The following is a 22866-nucleotide window of genomic DNA, read 5'->3' on the forward strand; positions in this document are numbered from 1 at the left end:
TACACTTCGGAAGGTAAAGTGGTTATTGTCAAGAGGATTTACCATGAAGAAGAGGATGTATTGATTTACCTGTTTTTCAGTAGTTTGAAACTTACTTTGTATCTATAAACCTCTTACTACTTTACATTTTCCACTTGGGGGACCTTGGTTTATTTTGGCTTTGGCTCAACATCGAATACAAAAATGTCAGACACTGCTTTTAGGCATTGTAGTTTTATAAGCACCTTGGCATGCAAGATTCTACACATGCTCTTTTATTTTCCTTTTCTCTCTCATTCTTACCGATGTCATTTGATTAGCCATTTTTACACATGTAAGCAGCTGTAATATTAACTTCAGACATTATGTTTCGGTAAATACATAAATTATGTCTTTAGAGACTGGAAATTAAACATGTTGCAGGAAAAAAAGAAGGAAGAACTAACACACCAATAAATACTGATTTACACCTGAATTGCATTAATTTGAAATGTGGAAAAAAGATCCAGAAGAGTGTGATTTGATATGTCCTCCTTACTTCCACTGAAGTAATCTGGCAGAATGTAACTGTTTATTTATTCATTTATTTAATGTTTTCTTTCACGTGATGATAATTTCACAATAATTTTGTGTGCTAAGGTGAGAAACCTCACCTGGCAGCATCAGGTCACTTGGCAGAAAAAAAAAAAAGGACAAAAATGAACCAGTATCCCAGTTTCATATATATCTTGTAAGCTGCTTTCTAAAGCTTTAGAATTATATATACCAAAGTGAAAAAAACCACTCATTGATAATTAGCAATGTGGGCAGAGTTTGTGTAGTTCAGTGGTGCCATAGATACGACAAAATCTGGTTGGAATGATAGCAGAGCTACAAGAAGATAGTGTATATCCTCTTAGTGGTGGCTTACAGGATATCTCTGTAATTAGGATGTAAACAAGCTTGACTGTTGGGATTACAGCTGCAGCAAGTAAAGAAGTTCTGTTTTCTTGCTGGAGATGTCTCTACCTGCAGTTTGTTCTGATGTGGTGATGCTGCTTGTTAGTGACTAAGCTATTCTAGGTACTTAAAATCTTAGTTCTAAATCTGGAATACATTTTTTTTTTTAATATCACTTAGACAAAGGTGACTTGTGACTCCAGAAATCTTGACAATCTAAGTTTGCTTTGCTCTTTGGCTCTCACATATTATTTTTCCCCCTCACTCTATACATGACTTGAATATTTCTGTACTTGAGAAATGTATACTTCACTTATACATGTAAAAGTAATAGAACATTTATTTACTGGCAAAAAAAGCATTTTCCCATCTTCTTGTCCTGAAAATATAAATACTCATTTTCAAAGAAAGAGTATGATAGTGATTCTAGCTCTAAATGGTATTGAAGATAAGTAAATTTAAGGTTATTTTATAAAATATAATGAGGTGCATTTAAATTTGTGACATTTGGCTTTTGCCAATACTCTGTTCAGTTTGACAAAAGATTTTAGGCAATGAAAATCTGTAGGGTATGCTGGAAAATGAAGTCAGCTATGGGAGACATATTCCTGTGCTCTTATTTCTGAAAGCACATTGTGAAATGGTGGGAGACATCTGTATCATACTTTCCTCAAAGACAGAAGAAGAAATGTGATGGTGTTTAGTTCATATATGGGTATTTGCTGTAGTGGCAGATGTTCAGAGTCTGACAGATTTATGGTTGGGGGGGGTTGTATGATTTTTTTGTGTGTGTTTTACAAATTTTACCTCATTAGTTTTGACTTGGGGTATTTTTGTCACGATTAATTAATACGTGGGTGTAAAATGCTGCTTAATAATGAGAGTTCTTCATGCCGAATTGAGAAAGGGTAGATGTACTGACAAAGTAATGATTACCCTCTTTTCTTACTTTTTGCTGGCTTAGGCCTCAGTACAGGTCAGAATGATGTAACTCTGTACTTGCAGGGTGTCAGGTGCTGTATGAAATCATGTGGATAACAAAGACAGAGTTCAGTGTTTATGAAACAAACCTGGATTGGTATATCATAAATGCATGCATAGGCTGCCACTATCTTGTGTGCTCTCTCAGTGTGGCACATGTAATGGCATTCACAAAGTGTGATTGTTTCAGGGTTATGATTTTTTAGTTAATGAAGGGATTCTTATGTGTCAGAAATACTCTCTTTTCCATAAAGTGATAATAAACATAGAAGGTAATATTTAAGATTTTAATTATTCAGAATTTGTTTACATTGGGAGTGCTTGAAGAACTCATTGCTGCTGTGTCAAGTGGGAAAGGATGCAAGACCTGAACAGCAGGACAGTCAGTCTACCTTGAAATAATTGCAAATAAGTGCAATACTGCAGGGGCATGTGGAAAGGAAAGAGTATCTTCAGTGCAACATAGGTTTTTTAAAAGAAACAATGAGGTAAATGATAATAAAATAGTGTGCCACTAGATATTTGGGGGTTTTATCTTTAAATAAATAGCACATGGTTAAACATGTAGCTTTCTTAAATTATCTGCATTTACTTAATGGAGGAGCTGTTATGTGATCAGGGCTAGTACTAGTCATGGATTGAAAAACCCATGTTATAGGAACTGAAGTATCATTTCTGGATAATAAAAACCAAATATATCTAGGAATTTTTGAGAAAGGCAAAAATTGCAGGTGTATTTTTCTTTAACTTCTCCATGCTCCTGAGTATTTTTCGCCCTACCATCTTTTCACTGCTTAACAATGTTTTGTTTTTCCCTCTTGTTCATGAACTTCAGCTTCCTTTATGTGATACTTCAGCATGCACTCTGTTGGTGTCATCACACCCATCACTGATCAGTGCTGCAGACTGAAGCTTGGAGTTAAGGCAAGTGCCTCTTCCACACCATTGCATGTTTTAAAATATGTCTTATAACCTTTAAGATGAACAGTAAGTAAACCTTAACAGTTATACTATGGCAAGAGAAAAAATAAATTATCTTCCCCTCAGTCTGCAGCATTATTCAGCGATGAGTATAAGAGCACTTCAGAGATATGCTAGAGTACCATACAAATAAAGCCAGATACTGTTGAGAACTTGACTGTCTCTGTTTGCCTTTAGTAGAGGATGAAGTGTCCCCTTTGCTGAGGATAGGGTTCTCTGAACTTTGCAAGCAGGCATTTACTTCTAAGAGAAAAACCACTACAGAACAGGCAGATAACTGTACCTGTGTGAAAAATCAGTAGTGCTGCTACAGTAATTAGGATTAGATGTCATTAAATCCTAATTAGATAATGCTGCTAGTTCCATTTTTTCAGTTTTTGGGGTGGTTTTTAAATTTGTTTTTTTTTAATTTTGAGGTGATTTTGTAATTCAGAATGTCTACAGAATGTGGTATAAGTCTGTATTTGATTTAAATGAAATCAAACAAGATGAATAGATTTTGTATATACACCCTAGGGAAGGACTTGAAAGCAGGTTGTGTTTATTGCTGGTGGGGGTTGTGAGATAATGAAAATGAGAGGTATTAAAAGAGAGTGACACTATTAAATTGGAAAACACCATATCATTGGGGATGAGCAGTGCTGTAGTAAGCCTAAATCCGGTTACCTTATTTTTGGCTCTTTCCAGCTACTGACTCAATACAGCAGATTGCAGGTGCAATCATGCAGAAGTTAACTTCATGCTACAGAGCTGGAAATTTCAGCAATGATAGAAACTAAATAAGATAGGCTGTATTTTGAACTTGAACTGGAAAGCAGATAATTTGACACTATACCTGCTAAAGTTACAGACTGGACTGATACTAATAGGGCTTATTAAAAGCCTATCTGAAAAGGACTGATTGTCAAGGTTTGGTAAAATGTTAGTAATCCTCTCAAACTTCAGCTGCTGCTTAAAATTTTAAATATTCTTCACTTTTAAAGCTCATCTTGATATCAATATAGATTAATTGAGCAGAGTTTTATTGGGCATGTTGGATTGAACTCCATAATTCTGAAGGAAGCCAAGGGTATATCCATTGCCTCTTTCACAGGGGCTAAGGAAGAGTGATTAGCAGATCTGTTTTGATTTACATTTAGCTCATAAAATCTATATTAGTTTCCTGTTGTTGATATAGGTTCTTGGTTATGGTTACTGTGCAAATACAATAAGGAAGATTACGGTTATGCTGTGATTATAGATTTTTATCTTGAGAAACAGGTGGAGCAAGACTTTTCTATTTCAGCTCAGCCTACTAATGTGTCAGGGTTATTCAGCTGAGAAGCCTTTGTTCCCCAAATTACCCTTTGAGGTTGCAAACTTCTGGGGCAAGCAAAAAAATGCTGGATCCAGTGCTGATAATTCACTCCTAAAACTGAGTGAGCTTCAACTTGTGCACAGGCCAAAATATTCAGTTTCTGACTGAGTTCAGTGTCACCAATCTCCTGCAGTAGAACCCAATCTTTGGATATCACATGATTTTAAATCACGTGATAACATCTGCTCACCACTTGCACTGTGCACTTGAAGGAAATTCAGATTTATCCATATAGTACCTTTCCTGAGGAATATGTGACTGGCATAGACCATGATAGCTGTGTTCTGAGCCCAGTTGGTTCAGAATGTTGTCCTTGAGCCCATGACTTTGAAGTCGAGCTCCATGAGTTTTCCATGTTACAATTTACCTCTTAGCATTATCTGGCTTATGAAGAAGAGAATTTAATGCTTTGCACAGAAGGTTGAAAAGCTATTATTCCTTACTTTTATACTTGGGAGCATAACTACATAAAACAAAACAAAAAGATAAAAGAAGTAGTCAAAAGAACAGACATCACAGACACTAAAGATACCACCTGGGGAGTTTGAAGTAAATATGTACCACTTATCAAAAAACACTTGGGGAGAACAAAATAGAGGAGGTTTTCTCATGAAAATAAGGCATTTTCCAAATAGCTGAAATCTGTGCAAATGGAGAAGACAGGATCCGTATTTAACCCTGCCAGGGTTAAATAAGAAATGAAGAAGAGCTGACAGTGAAGAATTCCAAAAATGTTCTGCACAGACTTAAAAATATCAGTAGCCTCTTTTCTGAAAAAGCAGTAAAGAAGTCAGTCAAAGATTATGCAAGTTCACTAGCTGATCCATGTTTAAAAGAAAGCCCCAGCTAAAGAGGCAAAGCCACAACACTTTAGCTGTTGCATCCACATACCTGTAGAGATCAAGGTTTCACATGAAACGCTTCTTCATGAAAGGCTAATTGCAGAATTCATCTGTAAGTGAAATGCTGACAGAAGATATTACATAGGAAAGGCAAAAGACTGGGAAAATAATACACCAGAAAGAGGAGATACTCATTTAAGAGTTCTGAAAGATCTCAAGAGTTGATGTATCAAAACTGCTAATTGTTGTGTGTATTCTCTCACTTGAAACTGACTATCAAAGTTGTTAGTGTGGTACCAGTGTTTCAAGAGATTTCCAGGGAAGATGATGAAATTACAGATCAGACAGGCTGACATCTGTACTGTGAAAATGGGTAGAAACTGTTTTGAAGAAGAAAATGAGAGGAAACATGGAGAAATGTGTCATGTTGGGGAAGAGTCAATACAGCTTTTATAAAATGAAGGGCTCATTAATCCCTTGGAGTTCTTTGATGTCGAAAAGCGTGTAGACACAGCAGATCAGTCTGGTTAGATTTTCCAAAGCATTTAACAAAGTTTCCTTTCAAATGCTCATATTAAAATAAAGTTACCATTAAATTTTTAGACTTTTAAAGTTATTAGATCTTTTCTGATCGCTAAAGTGAATGTTGGACTCAACCTGGTGCTCCAGCAGGAAAAGAACTGTTAAAGACAGTTGCTTGTGTTGATTTTTGCATTAAGGGTGTGTTTTTCCAGTAAGTGGATTAGAGATAGTAGGTATAGCTCCTGCAACTTTGATCTAGCTCAAGTAGCTAAGCACTCTGGAAGCTGTATGAATTAATGCTGCCCCCAGATGTGCAAAGATCATCAAGGTGTGAGATATGTAGCTGCTTAGACTTTCAACAGCTTTCTCAGTCTTAAGTGGTAGATTGTTATAACGTGTTAAAACTGTAAGTTTCAGAGTTGGCAACACAAATGCAGTATTTAAATTGTGTTAACACACAGTGTCTCACTGTTTCCATATTTGCCTCTGGCTTTCTACAGTACTGCTTACTTTCATTATCAGTCTCTGCAGAATAGAACTGTCTTTATTTAAGTAATAAATGGATATTGTTTGGTGGTGAAGAGATCTAAGGGAAAACATACATCATTCATTGCAATTTAATATTGCGAATAGCCCAGGTAATGGTTTTTGCCATGTTTAATAAATTATAGTAATTGTAGATCCTGGTTTTTGAGATGAATTGAAATAGTTACTGATTGTGTAGCTATTAGTCTGTCATAAAAACTGAAAACAAAGCATTCATGGAAAATGTAGTGAATAGCTTGGACAGTTTCTTCAGAAAGAGTTGTGCTGCTTATTATCAGTTTTTATTTTCCTGTTTTATAACAACATGAAGGTTGTAATTATGCTTCCAAAAACAGAGCTGCAGATGATAACCTTAGCTTATGCTGGGCTTTTTCAGTCTACAAAGCAAATGTCTAATTTTGGGTACTCAAGTCTCCAGTGCCAAATGTTGTAAAGTACGAGCTGCTTTGCATTGATTGAAGAGCTCTGATAATGACAATTTAATGCTTCTGTGAGGTCAAGATTTCTGCATTTCTTGTTGAGAGCGTGGATGGTGAAGCTTTTTGTATCCTCTCACTAATCCCATTATGTCTAATGGCTGACTCACAGTATTCATGAGAGCATAAAATAATATGGCTACTCAGGAAGAGGAGTGCATGTAGCTTTCTGTCCTGTTTTAATGTAGTCCACTGAAATGTTTATGGAAGAGCATAAAAATAGGTCAGATGCTTAGCAACTTCTCATATGTATTACATATTTCCAATAGGAGTTCTCTTTCTCAATAAATTTTAAATTTGGTGTTTGTCTTTTTGATTCCATCTGTGTGAAAAAGAAATTGTGGCTATTAGAGCTGCTACTGATGGTCTTCATTTCAGAAATAACCTATTAACTACCTATTAATTTTTTCACACAGATAATAGATTTTTGCTTCTTTTACAGATAGAGGATATTTTCATTTCATATACATGTCCTTACTTATTGTCCACTTTTCACAAGTTTTTTCATTCTATCAGCTTTAGTTTTAAAATTATGAAAATAATTTTGCTACAAAAACCAGATTGTCAGGAAAGTGAAAAACAGTGACTACTGGATTTTAAAAGGGTTTATTGTCCTGGGTACATAGTTTGGAAGAGAGCTGCTGATTATTATATTTACTCTGTCTTCAGCCTAGTCTTTCTCATATACTTGACTGATGAGGAATTAAGAACAAATAGTTCTCTTTAATGGAGGACTTGTGGACTGTTAGTTCCTTTGGTAGATTTTCTTAAACTGGGGGAAATTAATTCATTTTGGGATGTTGCAGAATTAAGAACAGACTATGTCCTATTTTTTCTCAGACTTACAAGAATTAGTTTTGGTAAGTGGATTTCATATCTTTTGATCCTGCAAAGTACTATAGCATAATCTTGTCTTGCTTATTTCTGAAGGAAAAAAAAAATGTTTCCCATGTATGTGTTTTCTAGAATATAAAATATTTCTAAAAGAGGCGAGAGAGGAAAGGTAGGCTGAAAAAGTTAGACCATGAGTCTGTTCCTATGTTTTTTCCACTTAAATGGATAAACTGCCACTGTCAGGTACAGCATTACATTTTTTATCATAATATGCCAGTGAATTCAGTAAGCATAATGGAAATTCCATCTGCTTTTTTAGTGTTTTTTTTTTTTTTTGGCAGTGGTTTAAAGTCTAAAGAGAAACATAATACTTGATTATATCATAACATAAATTATGCTTGAGGGGAGGTCATCCTTCCCCTCTATTCAGTGCTGCTGAGGCCATACCTGCAGTGCTGTGTCCTGTCCTGGGTTCCCCAGTGCCAGGGAGGCATGGATGTGCTGAAGAGTCCAACAGAGGGCCATAAGGTGATGGAGCATCTCCTACACAGAAAGGCTGGGAGAGCTGGGACTGTTTAGTCTGGGGAAAAGAAGGCTGAGGGGGATCTTATTAATGTGTATAAATTCCTCAGGAGAGGATGCAAAGAGGCCAGAGATAGGCCACTTCCATTGGTGCCCAGTGACAGGAGAAAAGGCATGAAATGAAAGCCAGGAGGCTCTGTCAGAACATCAGGTAACACTTTTTGACTGTAAGGGTGACTGAAACTGAACATTGGAACAGGTTGCCCAGAGAGATTGTGGAGTCTCCAGCTTTGGAGATACTCAAAAGCCATCTGGACATGGCCCTGGGCAGCCAGCCATGATAAATGGCCCTGCATGAGCAAGGAGGTTTGGATCAGATGACCTTCTGAGGTCCTTTCTAGCTTCAATAACGCTCTGCTTCTGTGCTAAATTTATTTTCTTGTCCAGTTGAAGAAATATTTTCTAACTTAAGACAATATATTTGCTAAAAACCTTATTGCTTTGAAGGAAATTTGGTTTGATGTGATGAGTCCTCTGCGTGTAGAGAAGTAGCAGCTAGCAGCTTGATTTTCTTACCTTGGTCCTTTGGACTGTATTTGGATAGGAGAAAGATGACCTTTTGTTTATAGAGCTTTGAACTTTCTGTGCAAAACCCCACCTGATTTTTATCTATAAAGAGGTTATTATTGATTGTTGTCTTGAGCCAGAAATCTCAGTTCTTTTGACTGGAGATGTCAACTTTACTCTAGTTCTTTTGTACATAGAGTCATTTAGGTTGGAAGGCTCCTCTGGAGATCATCTAACCCCAACCCCTTGTTTAAAGCAGGATCAGACAGAGCAGGTTGCCCAGGACTGTGTCTAGTTGGCTGTTGAATATCACCAAGGGTGGAGACTCCACAGTCAATCTGGGAAACCTCTTCCAGTGTTTGACCACCTGAGATTCCCCCCTGAGCCTTCTCTGCTCCAGGCTGACCAGTCCCAGCCCTCTCAGCCTGTCCTCATACAAAAGATGCTCCAGTTCCTTAAATCTCTGTGCCTTTGTGCTGGACAGTAGTCCATATATGCCTTGTACTGAAAAACCCCAAACTGGGATGAATGCTCCAGCCATGGCCTCACAAGAAAGAGATGGGAAAAACTCAGCATGGGTGTACAAAAGGGAAATCAGGCTTAGCCAATGTGTAGCCTTCTGCAACGTGGTGACAGTCTTGGCAGAGCAGAGAAAAGCTGTGAATGTTTTTTTCTTTGTAAAAGTTGACTTCTCTTGTTTATGGTGGTCCTGTTGGATGTTTCAGGATTCTTTCAGTGTGGTGTCCACACTGTAGGAACAGGTAGAACACAATGCATTTGAGTTGTGAGATTTGCAATCTGATTTTACAGGAATTTCTTTTCTTATTTGCTATAACACCATTCTTCTCCAGCAGAAAATAAAAGGCAGCACATATAGTTTAAAACAACTCCTCATGCAGCTGCAGAGCAAGCTGACCATGGCAGTTGTCACTGAAAGGACTAAGAACACTTCTGCTTATTCCAGTGCCACAACAAAGATGCCTTCTGGTGCATTGACATTGAATGCTGGACTGCTTGGCTACAATATATATAGACATTAAATTAGAGCTGACCATGTTTTGTTTGAGGTCCTGGTACCTATAATGGTTCCTGAGGGCAAAGAGTTTATAAGGAGTTCCTACCAGAGTTCCTTTCCTTGCTGTTACTGCTTGGGGCCAGGGTAGCAGTTTCTGATCCTCACTGTGTGACACATCTGCTGAAGTGGTGCAGATGCTATTAGCAGTTCAGGATGCCCTGTGTTTGGTTTCCTATTTTTGTGAAGTGCTGTTTGATAATGGTGCTATTTGTACCATCCTGGGCTTAATAAAATGTCTGGAAAATGCAAGTTACATGTTTATTACTGCTGTTAAGAGTTCCAGTTTGGCTTCTGAATACTAAAGATACATACATTTATTAGAAATGATGTAGTTTGTGATTTCAGAAATATATCTAATATGCAGAGGTTTGGGTGAAAGTAGAATGTGAGTGCCATTTTAATGAAGATTTGATTTATACCTACTGTAAGTATGGTTTCTGGTTTGCTGTTGGAATGTAGATCTAGCAGTATTGGCAACACATTTACAGATGTCAAAATTTAACCCACCACACACACTGTGTGGTGTGTTTTTCTTGCTAAAAGTAACATTCATCCTTGGAGTTGCAATTGTGTCAGGGAAGGTGTTTTCTCTCGCTGAATTTCATCAGCCAGACACTGTTTATAATTGGTTGATTTTTCCATTTTAAAATACAGCTGATGTCTTCTTGTGTGCTACCAACCAGTTCCACATTGCAGGGTTGGATTAATCCTGGGGGTTTTGAAAGAATTCTTTCCCAAGGCCTATAAGACCTATGTTAAATGTGATATTTTAAATATTTACAGTTGAGTTCAGTTACATATTTTCCACAAGTTGAGGGCATAAACAGAATGTTTTATCTTCTATCAGAAGACCTGTCTGTGTGAGCCTAGTAGAAATAGATCTTGTTCAAATTCAGCTAAAATTAAAGAAATGGTTTCAAATACATTCATGTGTACACACTTGTGAGCACTTGCATTGATCTACATGGTGTTAGTTCATAGCACTTAACTCTTTCATAAAACAACAAATTAGACAACAAACTTTGAAATATAAAAAAAACTGTCCTAAAGGGTAATCTAGACATTTATATATATAATCTTAAGTAACCATCTTAATGAGAGAGTTCTGTTTTGCTGAGAAGGAGGATAGATGTTTTGCAGTATATGAGTTTTTCATTTGGTTTGTGAGGACAGCATCATGTAAGGGATGAACTGTTAACAATGCAGTTCCATCTGTTTGAAGCAACAATTGTGATTCCTAACCATCATCATTGGCTTTTTAAGGTAGGAATAGTGTATATAATAATACAGGTGTCCAGTCCTCATTGAGAATTCTGGACTAATAATTTAGTGTTTATTTCTGAACAATAATAATAGTAACTACTACTATTACTACTTTATTTTTTTAAACTTCTTTCTTGACATTCATCCTTTTCTTAGAATAACTAAATAAAAAGCTTGCATGATTTAACCAATAGAGTTTGAAGAATACAACAAATAGATCAAATTATTAACATGGCCTCTGCAAAAATGTGATGACTTCAAGGCACATAAAGCATACTATTCTGCATTTCCCATTTTCCACTGACCAACAAAACAAGTAGAATTGTCCAGTCTGAAGTGAGCACCTGAGAAATTCTCTGCTCATGCTGAGATTAGGGTGTGGTGGTGGGGTGGGAATTGAAGGGAGAGTTGAAGCAATTTCAGCATTATATCTTATAAGTTCTATATTTAAAATAAATTTTTGGATATTTTGAATCTTTGCTTCCGAAAAAAAAAAAAAAAAAAGCAACATAGGTTAGAAACGTGAATCAGTATTGAGGCTTGCTAGAAAATACAGCTTACTAAACTTCATGTAGCATGTGTTCTTTTCTTGAATATGCATGGGTAATTTGCAGTACATTTTTAATGATCAGGTGGTAACTGGTTGTTCCTGATTACATTTGTTTCCATTTCTCTTTCCAGATTTGTCACTGATTATTTTCTAGAAGTTGGATGTGGTTAGAAAACACCTGCTTATTGATTGGCTTGTTCAAGATAGACTAGTTTGGTGTAGAGCAGATTCTACCTGGTCTTTCTCCTCAATTTCCACAACTGATTTGCCTTGAGATTTCCATGTCTTACTCTGCTGCAGACATAGTGTTTTCCACACTGAAGCTCCTCCTTACTCATCATTTTCTATTTCACTTTTATATCAATCACACATATACATACCAGTATCATTTGGATTGGGCTAATTTTCTGTTTAAATATAGGCATTTATACATAGTTCTTCCATATGCTGTGTCTGCCAAAAGTCTTTCAGTCTCTGTGAATGTCTGTATGAGTGCTTTCATGAGGTTAAAACTTTGGCTTGAACACTAGAAAGAATTCGTACATTCAAACACTCCATAAGAGTGATTTAAAAAATAGCTGAATCCATACTAAAGGATGACTGTGTGGAGAAGAGCAATGTAAGAATAAAATGATAATGAACTAATAGTATTACTTTATTGATCAAGCACAACTAGAAGGTGACACCTACTCATGCACACAGCATACTGCTCCATTACATTCTTAGGGAAGGATATTTGAAAATTGGGATGTTCCATAATAGTGATTGAATGGTAGTGGCAGTCAACTCCTGAATTATTGCTAGCTCAGCCAGTTTTGCTCTGCATCTAAATACAGAAATACAGCTTTGTGCGTATTTTAGAGACCAAAGATAATGAAAGTAACTGTTACTGGTCTTGATAATATAAAAGTGGATATTAGAATAATTTCTGCCACATGAAATGCATTGCCATTTTTCTTCAGAAGTTGCAAAGAGGGTATTCCTTTTGATCTGAAGCAGCTTTCCATACTGGAACTGTGAAATATGAAATTGGCATGTTATTATAAATTGTTCAGCTTTAGCCTGACCATGATGAAAGAACACTAATACAGTGATTAGTTTCTTTTCCCTTCATCTGCAGAACTACTAAAACTTTCTTCTTTTGTCAATACAGAAAGTAAACAAAAAAGCAGTAATGTAAGCATTTTTATTCATCTTAGAGTTCTCTTATTTCTGAAAATCAGTGCAGTGTCTCAGAGTAAGTTTTCTAATCAGCTGAGACTTGTTCTCCACTGCTTCTAAATTATCTGATGTTCATGTAGGGTGTATGAAGGAAGCAGAGCAGATAGATATGTTCTGAGTCTGGGAGAGGGCCTAACTGAGATGACTTAGAAATTACGTTATTAAACACATGGGGTCAGAGTAGGGCAGTTGTAATATTTCTTACAATTCCTTCAAAACAAATACCTTGAATGGGCAGCACAGTTGTTCTCTTTTTTTAATGAACTCCAGCCAAAAGAGTGCTCAGGTGAAAGGACTCATATTGATAGGGAATCCCTCTTTAGTCCTTAGTATTGTGTATGAGCATCCCAGAAAAGCCCAAGAGTCATATGTGCCCAGCATTTCATTTTTCAAGGTGATTTTCAATTCAGAAAAACCTGCTTTACAGTTTCCTTTCAGCTATTTAGCAAAATAACATCAGCTATTGGAAGTATACAGCTGACATCAGCTGTGTTTTGGTTCTCTCCATTTAAGTTCTTTGCAGAAACAAATTTATTAGGTGACATACATATTGAAACAGGTAAATCCTTGCCTGTCAAGCAAATTTACAGTGATCTTATTTCAATTTGTGAATTCTGTTTTAGAGACTGAATAGTAATGAAGCACAGTGAAATGGGGCTTTCTCCTTGACTGATTAGGAATAGTCAGTTTGCAGCACTCCCTGTGTGGGTGAAATACAGTATTCTCTTACTTAAATTGTCTTCAATTTGTTACACTTGAATAGTAATCAGCATAATTCTATTTATAGGTAGTTTTTGCTTGAGTGAAAATTGATATTTATATTCAAAGAACAATCCAGTTTAAACTGTGGTAAGCTAAAGTTTTTCATTTGCAGCTTAGCAACCTGATCAAGTTATTTTTACTTCATATATTATAATTTACATTTATTTAAAGCAAGCCCAACAACTGACATAATATAAATCAGGCTAAGTAGATACTTTAAATAGATATTAATTGGGATGTGAGGATTAAATTAAATTATCCAGTATGATGACCTCCACATACTCTGAAGTTGCTTTTTCACATGCTGTTTGTGTGTAGCAAGTAAAAATTCAGGGTTTGCATCATTTTCTTTATTGGCTCAAACCGAAATAATAGAAATAGAACTAGAATTATTTTAAAATGCTTTGTCATTTGTTTAAACCAGATTTTTGTGCAGCTGACAGTTACAGAAGGCTGTAGAGTAGTTTGTCTGTGCAGGTGTTTTTCCTCCTCACTTGCTTGCACACTTGTCACAATCAAAAATCTGAGACTTGCTTGCCTGCTTCTCAAAATTGATTTATGCCTTTCTTGGAGCAATGTTCAGAAAAACAGCCTCAATGTCATTCAGCTGGAGAAGGCTCCTTCTAATATGTGTGAGGGAGTCATGCCTCTTACAGTAATTTTTCTCTGAGGAACAGTGTTAGAGAGGTTTGGGCTTTTTTTCCCTGTAACATTCCTTTTTCCCCTGTAATGTGCTTTTATGAGGAGGAATGTTCCTCCTCATAAAAGCAAATTGTGGTCTCCTAAGGAAAAGCAAGTTCCACATGAACACCCACATAAGGAAGATGTCAAAAATTTAGTCATTGTTTTAGTGGAGAGAAAATTGTCTGCTTGAGTGGAAAACCAGAGACGTCAGTGGGGAAGGTGTGAAGCAAAATTGTTACTTCTCAGTACATACCCTAGGCTGAAAATTCTGCATGGTTCCATCTTAGTGCGTTCAGCTGGGATTCCCTGAAAGGCTTTTTGTTTAGAAAGATCAGCTAAAGGAATAATTTATTTTTCTTATCCTCCACTACCAGCCTCAAGAGATTTGTTTTCTTCCATAAAGCATTGTCTCATTCATAAGTGCAGGTCTAGGCACAAAAGGGAAAATGTAGAGGGAAAAATCTGGAAAGCAGTGGAATGATGCCTAGGAAAAAAGATGCACTGGGTCATAAGTGATCATCATCCTGAATGTTGGAGTGAAGGAGGATGAGGAAAATTGCATCCTGGTTATCTCTACCAGCCCACCAAAAGAGAATTGCCTGGTTCTATCACTTCCAGTTGTTTTGATAGGCAGTGAACTATGGAGTAGACATTTTGCTTCAGTATTCACAGATCCCAGCCCAAAATGGTTGTATTTTTCATGCCTTTATGCTACATCTAGGGCACTTTGCTGCTTCATTATGACCAGGAAAAGGACTGTATTCACTATGTTAACAATAAGTATTAGTTAATCGATTTAAGTTCAATTTTAAGCATCATTTACAGATCAAAAATTGTAAGTAAAAATTTAATTTTACTGATATTCTGTATATTTCAATTTATTTTCTCTATAGATGATTCACACCATCAGGACTCTGGTTGAAAATACAGATAGCTTATATGAGAAGATAGTGCAGTGTCAGAAAGCAGGTAAGTACAAGCTGCTTTTAAAAATATTATACAGACCTTGCTGCAATTTTTTTTATTTTCCAAGACTTATAATCAATATTCAACTGTAGGAAAAACCTCCCCCAACAAGCAAAACCCAACAACCAAACAACAAAAAACCAAAAATACAAAAAAAGACTACTGTAATTTAGGCACATCCAGTAAGAGTGAAAAGACATTTCAAATCATAGGAAGCAGACATTCATAGAATTACATCTTGAATTTGGAAATTACAAGTATTTTATACATGGACAGTAGGTTGTCATTTTAGTCATTTCCACAAATGAAAACACCAAGGTTACAGGAAGCAAAGAGAATGATCTTCCTTCACAGTGAAATTTTTTAACCATTTCCTCCTCTTTCTCTGTATGAGAACTTTTCTTCTTTTGATGGGGTAGCCCAGTGTCTTCAAGAGCCTTGGTGAAACTTGAATTGTCAGGAGAACACTGCCTTCTGCTAGTTATGTGACAGTAGTTCAGATGTTTGGTTCTTGTATTTCTTTAGGTCTGTTGGGTGGATGCCCTCTGGTTCTGTGTTGTTCCCACAAGTTCTCTGAAATGTTGCCTGGGTCTGATATATATTTGAAATAGATGGTACAAGTACATCTTGACCCCTTCACAAACTGTGACCCTTTTTTAACATGATATTTTGTAACAGTTTTGCCATTTGGGCACAACAGAGTTTTGAAGGTTTCCTGCTTGTTTTGATAGCATGTCTGACCTTGTTGTTTAAACATGCTTGTTTTCTTTTGAACTTTTAACTGTTTTATAAATAATGTTAGAAATTTGCCCAAAGTGATGCATCACATTTTGCATCAGAAACAGGAATGCTGCCAAAGACTCAGCCAAAGCATTTACTGACATGTTTTGCATGACTCAATTGGAACAAAAGCTTTTTATATACAAATACATTTTTATCTGCCTGGTATTTAGCATCCTGTAGCTCCTCTTATCTTCCATGATTTTGTTCCATTCTTTGATTTGCTTCTCTGCTCTCCTACAAATTCCTTTGTTTTGTTCCTTTTTCCCAAAAAGAAAAAAATAATGCTCTTACACCCTCAGCCTTCCTTTACAAACTCCCTCCTATTAACAGTGGCTTTCAGATCAGCAGCAAGGAAGGCTTACCCACTTGGAATTTCTAGCTCTCCCCTTGATTCACAGCATATACTCCTCAGACACTGTGAATTTTAGTCAAACCATAGGACTGTCAAAATACCTGAAAATTTTAAGTTGCCTTATTTACTTGAAGTCGTCTAACATAAATACCATGAGTGACAAAACACTACTTCACATATCTTATTGATGGATACAGAGATTTATCTAAAATACTGTGGTGGTTTTGGCTGGGATAGTTATTTTTCTTCCTAGTAGCAGGAATGGTACTGTGTCACGGAGTGCTTTAAAACGGGGCTGATAATGCAGAGATGTTTTTTGTTGCTGCTTACACAGGATGATGTTTTGCTTTGCTTGTGTGCACGGCTTTTGCTTTACCCATTAAAGTGTCTTTATCACAACCCACAAGTTTTCTCACTTTTACTCTTCTGATTCCCTCCCCCATCCCACCCAGCTGGAGTAAGCAAATGTGCAGCACTTGGTTGCTGACTGGGGTTAAACCACAGCAGTACCAAACACAAAATGTATTGTGCTGTCCTAAGGACACTGTGGCCTGGTAGACATGTGTGCTTGCTCCTTACATCATCTACCAATTATTTGGTGATAGTTTGCTTAAAATTTTTAGTGTCACCAGTGACTTAAGCAGTTTAGATCCTTGGTTAGAGACAAGGCAAAAGCTAGTTGCCCGATTTTTTTTTTATTTTAGAATTGTTGCTCTTCAGAAAAGATTGCTTTCTACTAACTTATATAGATTCTTGTAAACTTCCATATATCTGACTTTCTTGAGTCTTACTGCCTTATTTTACATGAGGGACAGTTGAGTCCAGGAATCCTTTGCTTAAGATGCTAAAGACTTAAAGCCTCTGTTAAATAGTGGAGACTTTGATCTCCTTCAAATGAGAACCCTCCAGTGTGGTGACATAAGCCTGAGTATGGATTATGTAATAGATCCTGCTATTTAGGGCAGCTTTAGCCCTGCAGGGTCGAGGCATTTTTTTAAGATAAATGAGCTGAACTGAATTAACTTTTAGTATCATTGGGTTTGGAAGATTATCTTATTGATCTCATGATCTCAGTAGATGCTACTTGAATTACGAGTAAAAGATTATACATTTTCCTAGGTAGTTTCTGGATAAGGAAAAAACAAAATCATGCCTTTGTCTGGCCTTTTTTCTTCTGTGGCTCAAGGAATGGAAAAGCTGCTAAAATAAGAAGTACATGAACTGCCAATAAGCAGTAAATTTTTGTTGTCATAACCAGGCTTATAAAAGAATTTTGTTAAATAGGCAAAGTAGATTCACTCTGTTGAGCTGTTTTCTATCTTAAGTTTAATAATAGGACTTCTGGCCTCCTATAGAATTTGGAAATAAATGCAGTATTATTTCCTTGGTTGATAGCCTTCTGGATAGCAAAGATACAATTACTGAGATGGCTATTTTCAGAATTCAGGTTTTTTGCTATCAGTATTCTCTGAGCACATTTAACTATATACATCTCTCCTCATTTTAGTTCTTTAAAATTAAATAATATTAAAAACCTCTCTGTTTTCTTCATATCAGCATATTAATTTTAGCTCAACACATTGTTATTAGTTAAATAGTTGCTGAAAGTATTTTAGATACATGAATAATGAAAATATTTGGGAACATGATATTGCTTTGCTTCCCAGTGTACTTCTGTTCTTTTCAGAATTAAAAAAAATCCACATAACTTCAAGATGACTGCAGAGCCATTTATTTCATTGCTATTAAGCCAGTTAAAGATGCTAGAAGAAAATAGAATCTAGGTGCTAAAGGGAATTTGAAGATAATCTGGTCCATTCTCTGAATCTCTTAGAGTCCTAAAATGCTCCTGTAGCTTTGCTAGAGTAAAGAATTTGAATGTCCAGGGCACCCTACCCCGTTTATAGCCTCCTTTGTACTCAAATCACATAATTCCTGAACTCCTCTTTTGAATCTTCCATTGCATTTTTGCTTTATAATTCAAATACTGTCTGAGCTCATCCCTGGTTAAAAGAGAGAATCATGACTTAGGAATTCATTTTGGTGTTCAGCAGTGGAAGCTCAGAAGGATGTTCCAAATATTCATTAAATTATGGGGAGTGATAATTACTAAACATGGCTTGCTGGTGACAAAGAGCTACTGAACTTAATCAAATGCAGATATGACTGGAGTATTTTTGAGTAACCTGGTGTGGCTGAAGGTGTTCCTTCACCTGGCAGAGGGTTTGGATGTAGATGATCTTTAAGGTCCCTTTGAACCTCAAATGTTTGTCTGATTCTATAATCTTGGGAAATATAAAATCAGTAAGGGTAAATTTATGTGTGTCGGGGAAAATCTTACCTGGACAATACCAGCAAGGAATGGTCTCTGAGGTTTGTGTTCTAATTCAGTAAATGAAGTTATTGTGTAGAGTTCTAGCAGTGTCAGTTTAGTGTTAATATGATGCATCAATGTGTATTTCAGCACTGTTTGCTCAAACTAAGGATGAATCCATTTTTAAGAATTCAGATTCATAAAAAACATACATATTTCTTTCCATATGTTTTTTTTTATAGGCACAGCCTTCCCTAGGCATCTGTGCAGCCAGAATTCTTTTTCAGATTCTTATTTTCTGGGCTCTCAGCTACACTAATCTTCCTCTCCATTTGACCATCCTAGTTTTGCCTTATGCACGTCATTTTCCTGGCTGTCGTTTTGATGATGTCTGTCCCTGGATGGATTTTTATGTTTTTTTCCTCATTGTGCGTCAGGACTGAGCTGATTTCACTTTTCTATTGTTTGCTCATTTGGTAGCAAGAGTTTCCACTGCCTGCTGGATTTTCAGTCCTTGTCATGTTGTCCCACAGGTTCTCTGTAAACATCTACCAGGCTACTTCCTTTGAATTTGTTTTTGAAATTATCCCACAATCATAGCTAGATTGACACACGTCCTCCTACCACCTTAACCAAAATAGTTTTCATTGTACTCCCCACTCTTCCAGTATCCATCTGTTCTCTTTCTTCCTCATACTTTGATTCTGAGTTGTTGGAGCAGAGTCTGCCATATTTATCCCATCCATACAGTGACTGACTTTATTTAATAATGCAAGTAATGGATGACATAGAAGGAGTGTATTTTCTAACATGTACTTCAAAGCAGCCCTTCAGCAGCATCAGTAACAGGATATGGTTTCAGGAAAGGAAGTATCCAGCCATTCTGGATGCCCTTAAAGATAAACACAGTACACAGTATCTGTTGGGAAAAGGTTAATCTGAGCTGCATACAGAAAAATGCTAGGATGATGGCCATACAAACACTTCAAATGCTTCTGGTACTTGAAAATTAAAGGAGTAAAATCAACTTTGTTTGAATAGTTGGAACTCTTACTTCCCCACTGTTACTACTTAAGCTTTCCAGCAAAATGACACTTCCTCTGAGCTGCTGAGCTTTTTTCCCTTACTGTTTGTTCAGGTTATTTGTATTCTAAGTTGTTTTTTGACTCAGGTTCACCAAAATAAAACGTGTAAGGAAAAGTAATATTCAGACAGATTAGGTAATCCGCTAATAGAGCAAGAGAAATTTATATACTTAACTATTGAGGAGCACTTTTGACTTGGTATATAGGTGGGCAATTGAGTTTTTATTTAAAGTGTGAAAGGCAATGACTAGGTTCCCAATATTTCTGCAGTTATCCCTGACTTGAAAGAGAATTTATGGTTTTTATGGTTTGGGTACTGTGGAGTTCAGCAGAACATGTTAATCCATGTCTTCTGAAATACTGCCCATCATCAGCAAGTTTTGACTCTTGGTTAGAAGCCATTGCATTTAAACTACTGTTTTGTAACTAGGGAGTGAAGGAATGCTGCTCTGTCTGTTATCACTGGACTTTTGCACCTGAGAATATTTCATTTTTTGACTGCCATCAGTAGGACATGCTGATCTTCAAGTTGCATCTTAGAATTGGATCCATTACTGTATTTTTCATGAGGTACACTGTCAAAAGAAGGCTACCTATAATACTTATCACCATCACATAAACTCCAACATCTCCTGCTATGGCTAAAACAGTACTTGGAGACCCCTCTCAGCCAGTCTGCATGCTTTTTAAATACCTGCTCTTCCTTGTTTTTGCTATGTTCTCATTTTTTTAATTCCTTCCTCTACACTTGTCATAACATAATTTTCAATGTGTATTAGCTCAATAGGCTTTTGCTGATAGTTAAGGGAAAAAAGGGTGTATTCAAGTTATTCCCTTTATTTATGTTTCTAAATTTTCTGTATTCTATCATTTTTACCTGCTTTTTTCCTTGTTTGCTCTTTGTCCTGTCTTCTTTTTTTCTGTGTTTTTTTCTTCCTGTTTGTCCTTCCTCTCCAAATAACTCCACTAAGCCTCTCTCTCCAAGTACAGCTCACAGCAGCTGAGATTGTACTGTCATTGCTTGTACTCCCTGGCTCTGTAAACCTGTTCTTCTCCTGTGCCTTGAATATTCTGGAAACCACATTCTACTGGGGAGGAGGGGAAGTGAAGAATTGCACTTAGATCAACTTAAATAGTATTAGTGAATAGGTGATGAGTCATTTTTCTTTATGCTCACATGTTTGTCACCATAGTTATTCACACCAGTCATGCACCACATTTTTCCTGTATTACTTCTCATACATAGCTCCCTGTAATACCTTGGATGGTATTGGGTTTTTTTGTGAATCTGATTTATTTTGCAAATGGGTGGACGATTCCTAGGAGATATCTCATATACTTCTTAATGATCTCACTCATTGGTACTAGGGCAAATACTTGACCAGCACAGACTTTTGCATTACTCTCTTGAGTTTGCCCCTTCACATGAAGCCTTTTTTTCCCCTCCTGTAAATGTAATGCCAGAAAAGAAAGAAGTTAGATTTCTGTGATAGTGTAAAAGATTGATGACTATTGCCAGTGAAACAATGTAGGCTCAGCCTGATCTGAACACTGGGAAAAATTACAGTGTGCCATAAATCAGTATCTTTATTAAGTCTGCATTCTAACATCTAATAAAATCAGAAACTTTTCAATAAAATCTCATTGGTCTCTCTTGAGTATCAAGACTGATAAAAAAGAGATGGAAACAGCAGTCTGTGGAAAAAGAAATCCTCTCCTTTGTACCTCTCTTGTGTTTATGCCCTTTATTGACAGTCTTAATTCATTCTCATACATGCAGTGGCTGAACTTGACCCCCATTCAGAAATCTTGTCTGTCTTCACAGAGGAGTGTATTGGAATAAAGTTTTCTGTACATTGGGGGTGGAATACCATGAGTCAGTTTTCCAGAACAACTGTTTTATTATGTCAAGGTCTGTTTCTCTGTGAATTTTGTAGAAGTGTTGGAGGAACAGAAAAAGTGTTGGTGTGGGTTTTATGAGTTTTGTCAGTTGATATTCTTTTTGTTGACTTTGGTATCTAGAAGGGTAATTTGACATAGGATTGTTCTTGAAAGTGTTTGGAAGGGTGGAGCTGGTTACTTAACCCTTGGAAGTTGTAGCATAGACATTACACATTTCCTCTTTTCATCTTCTTACCAGCATAAGCTTGGTACTGCAACTACTTTGAATCTCTTCTGGTGGTGTTTCTTAAAAAATTTAGTGAGCATCTTAAGTCCTCAGTGGCTCCCCAGCATTCAAGAAAGTTTCTTCTGTGGAGAACTGGATTACTGTGATTGCACATGGGACTGTGTGAGTCTGGAGTAGAAGACTAAATACTAATTGAAAGGAAAGGATGGTGCTCGGCAGGCTGTGATGCCACTGTTGTTTGGGATGCTGGAATAAGAAAGTTCTCTTAAGTATGCAATTTGTCTTTACTGTTTTTCAAGAATAATAGGGCACTGGGCACCAAAACAGTTTTTAACCACCTAATTAGAGGCAGCACCTGCATGTCTGTCTGTGTCTGAGGAACATTTCCACTTGCTACAGAGGTAGTGCACAGTGCCAAAGAAGTCGACGTAATTAAAAAATGCTGAACAACTTCTTAAGGTACTGTATTCTTTTGTCAGGTAATTATCTGAATATATTGAATGCAAATAATTCATGCCGTGAGCATCTTAAATCTGCAGCAAAATATTCTTTGAATCTGCCAAGAAATTGTGATCCTCTAGTTATGCCATAACATTTTTTCAGTGTCTTCAGTGGGAGCTAAGTGTTTGGAAGTACTTCAGCATCTAATCTTTGTTCCTGCTAAGAACATTTTTGCAGTTAGTAATGACTTTTAAAAAATACAGAGGTATGCTAAGCATTAGTTTATGAAGGTTCATTTTAAATCTTTGTGTGAAGAGTGTTTTGTAAGCAAAATATATGAGAATTTACAAGTATGGTGACTTCTACTGCTTCTCTAACATGATGGATTTGATTTATTGTTGGTATGGTCTGGTAGCCAGACTCTTTTCCCAATCTCTTTTTCTGATAAAATTAATTTTGAGAGGAAATTGTTTGTGAGGCTGAAATAGCTGACTGTTTAAGGAATGTAATCTAAAATAAAAACATTAGGAACATATTTAATGCTGTAAAAAATTAAAGCTGTCGCTTTCAAAGATGTGGCCAAGAGTAACAGCTGTATAAGCAAATTAAATATTTATATGTGGAAATGAATACTTACAGCCTAAATACTTTCTTAGAATTTTTCATTTCCTTTATTACCATTTAGTCTACACAGTG

General features: G+C 36.5%; 1 protein-coding gene across 1 annotated transcript in view; it reads left to right on the top strand.

Annotated features, from left to right (window-relative positions):
* PLCL2 (phospholipase C like 2) overlaps positions 1 to 22866 on the top strand; it is a 99769-nt gene that overhangs the window by 60949 nt on the left and 15954 nt on the right. The window contains exon 5 of the mRNA XM_059845974.1: positions 14995 to 15070. Within this exon, the coding sequence (XP_059701957.1) occupies positions 14995 to 15070 (76 nt within the window). The remainder of the gene's footprint in view (positions 1 to 14994; positions 15071 to 22866) is intronic.

Source organism: Haemorhous mexicanus, chromosome 1 (assembly GCF_027477595.1).
Source record: "Haemorhous mexicanus isolate bHaeMex1 chromosome 1, bHaeMex1.pri, whole genome shotgun sequence".
Lineage (NCBI taxonomy): Eukaryota > Metazoa > Chordata > Aves > Passeriformes > Fringillidae > Haemorhous > Haemorhous mexicanus.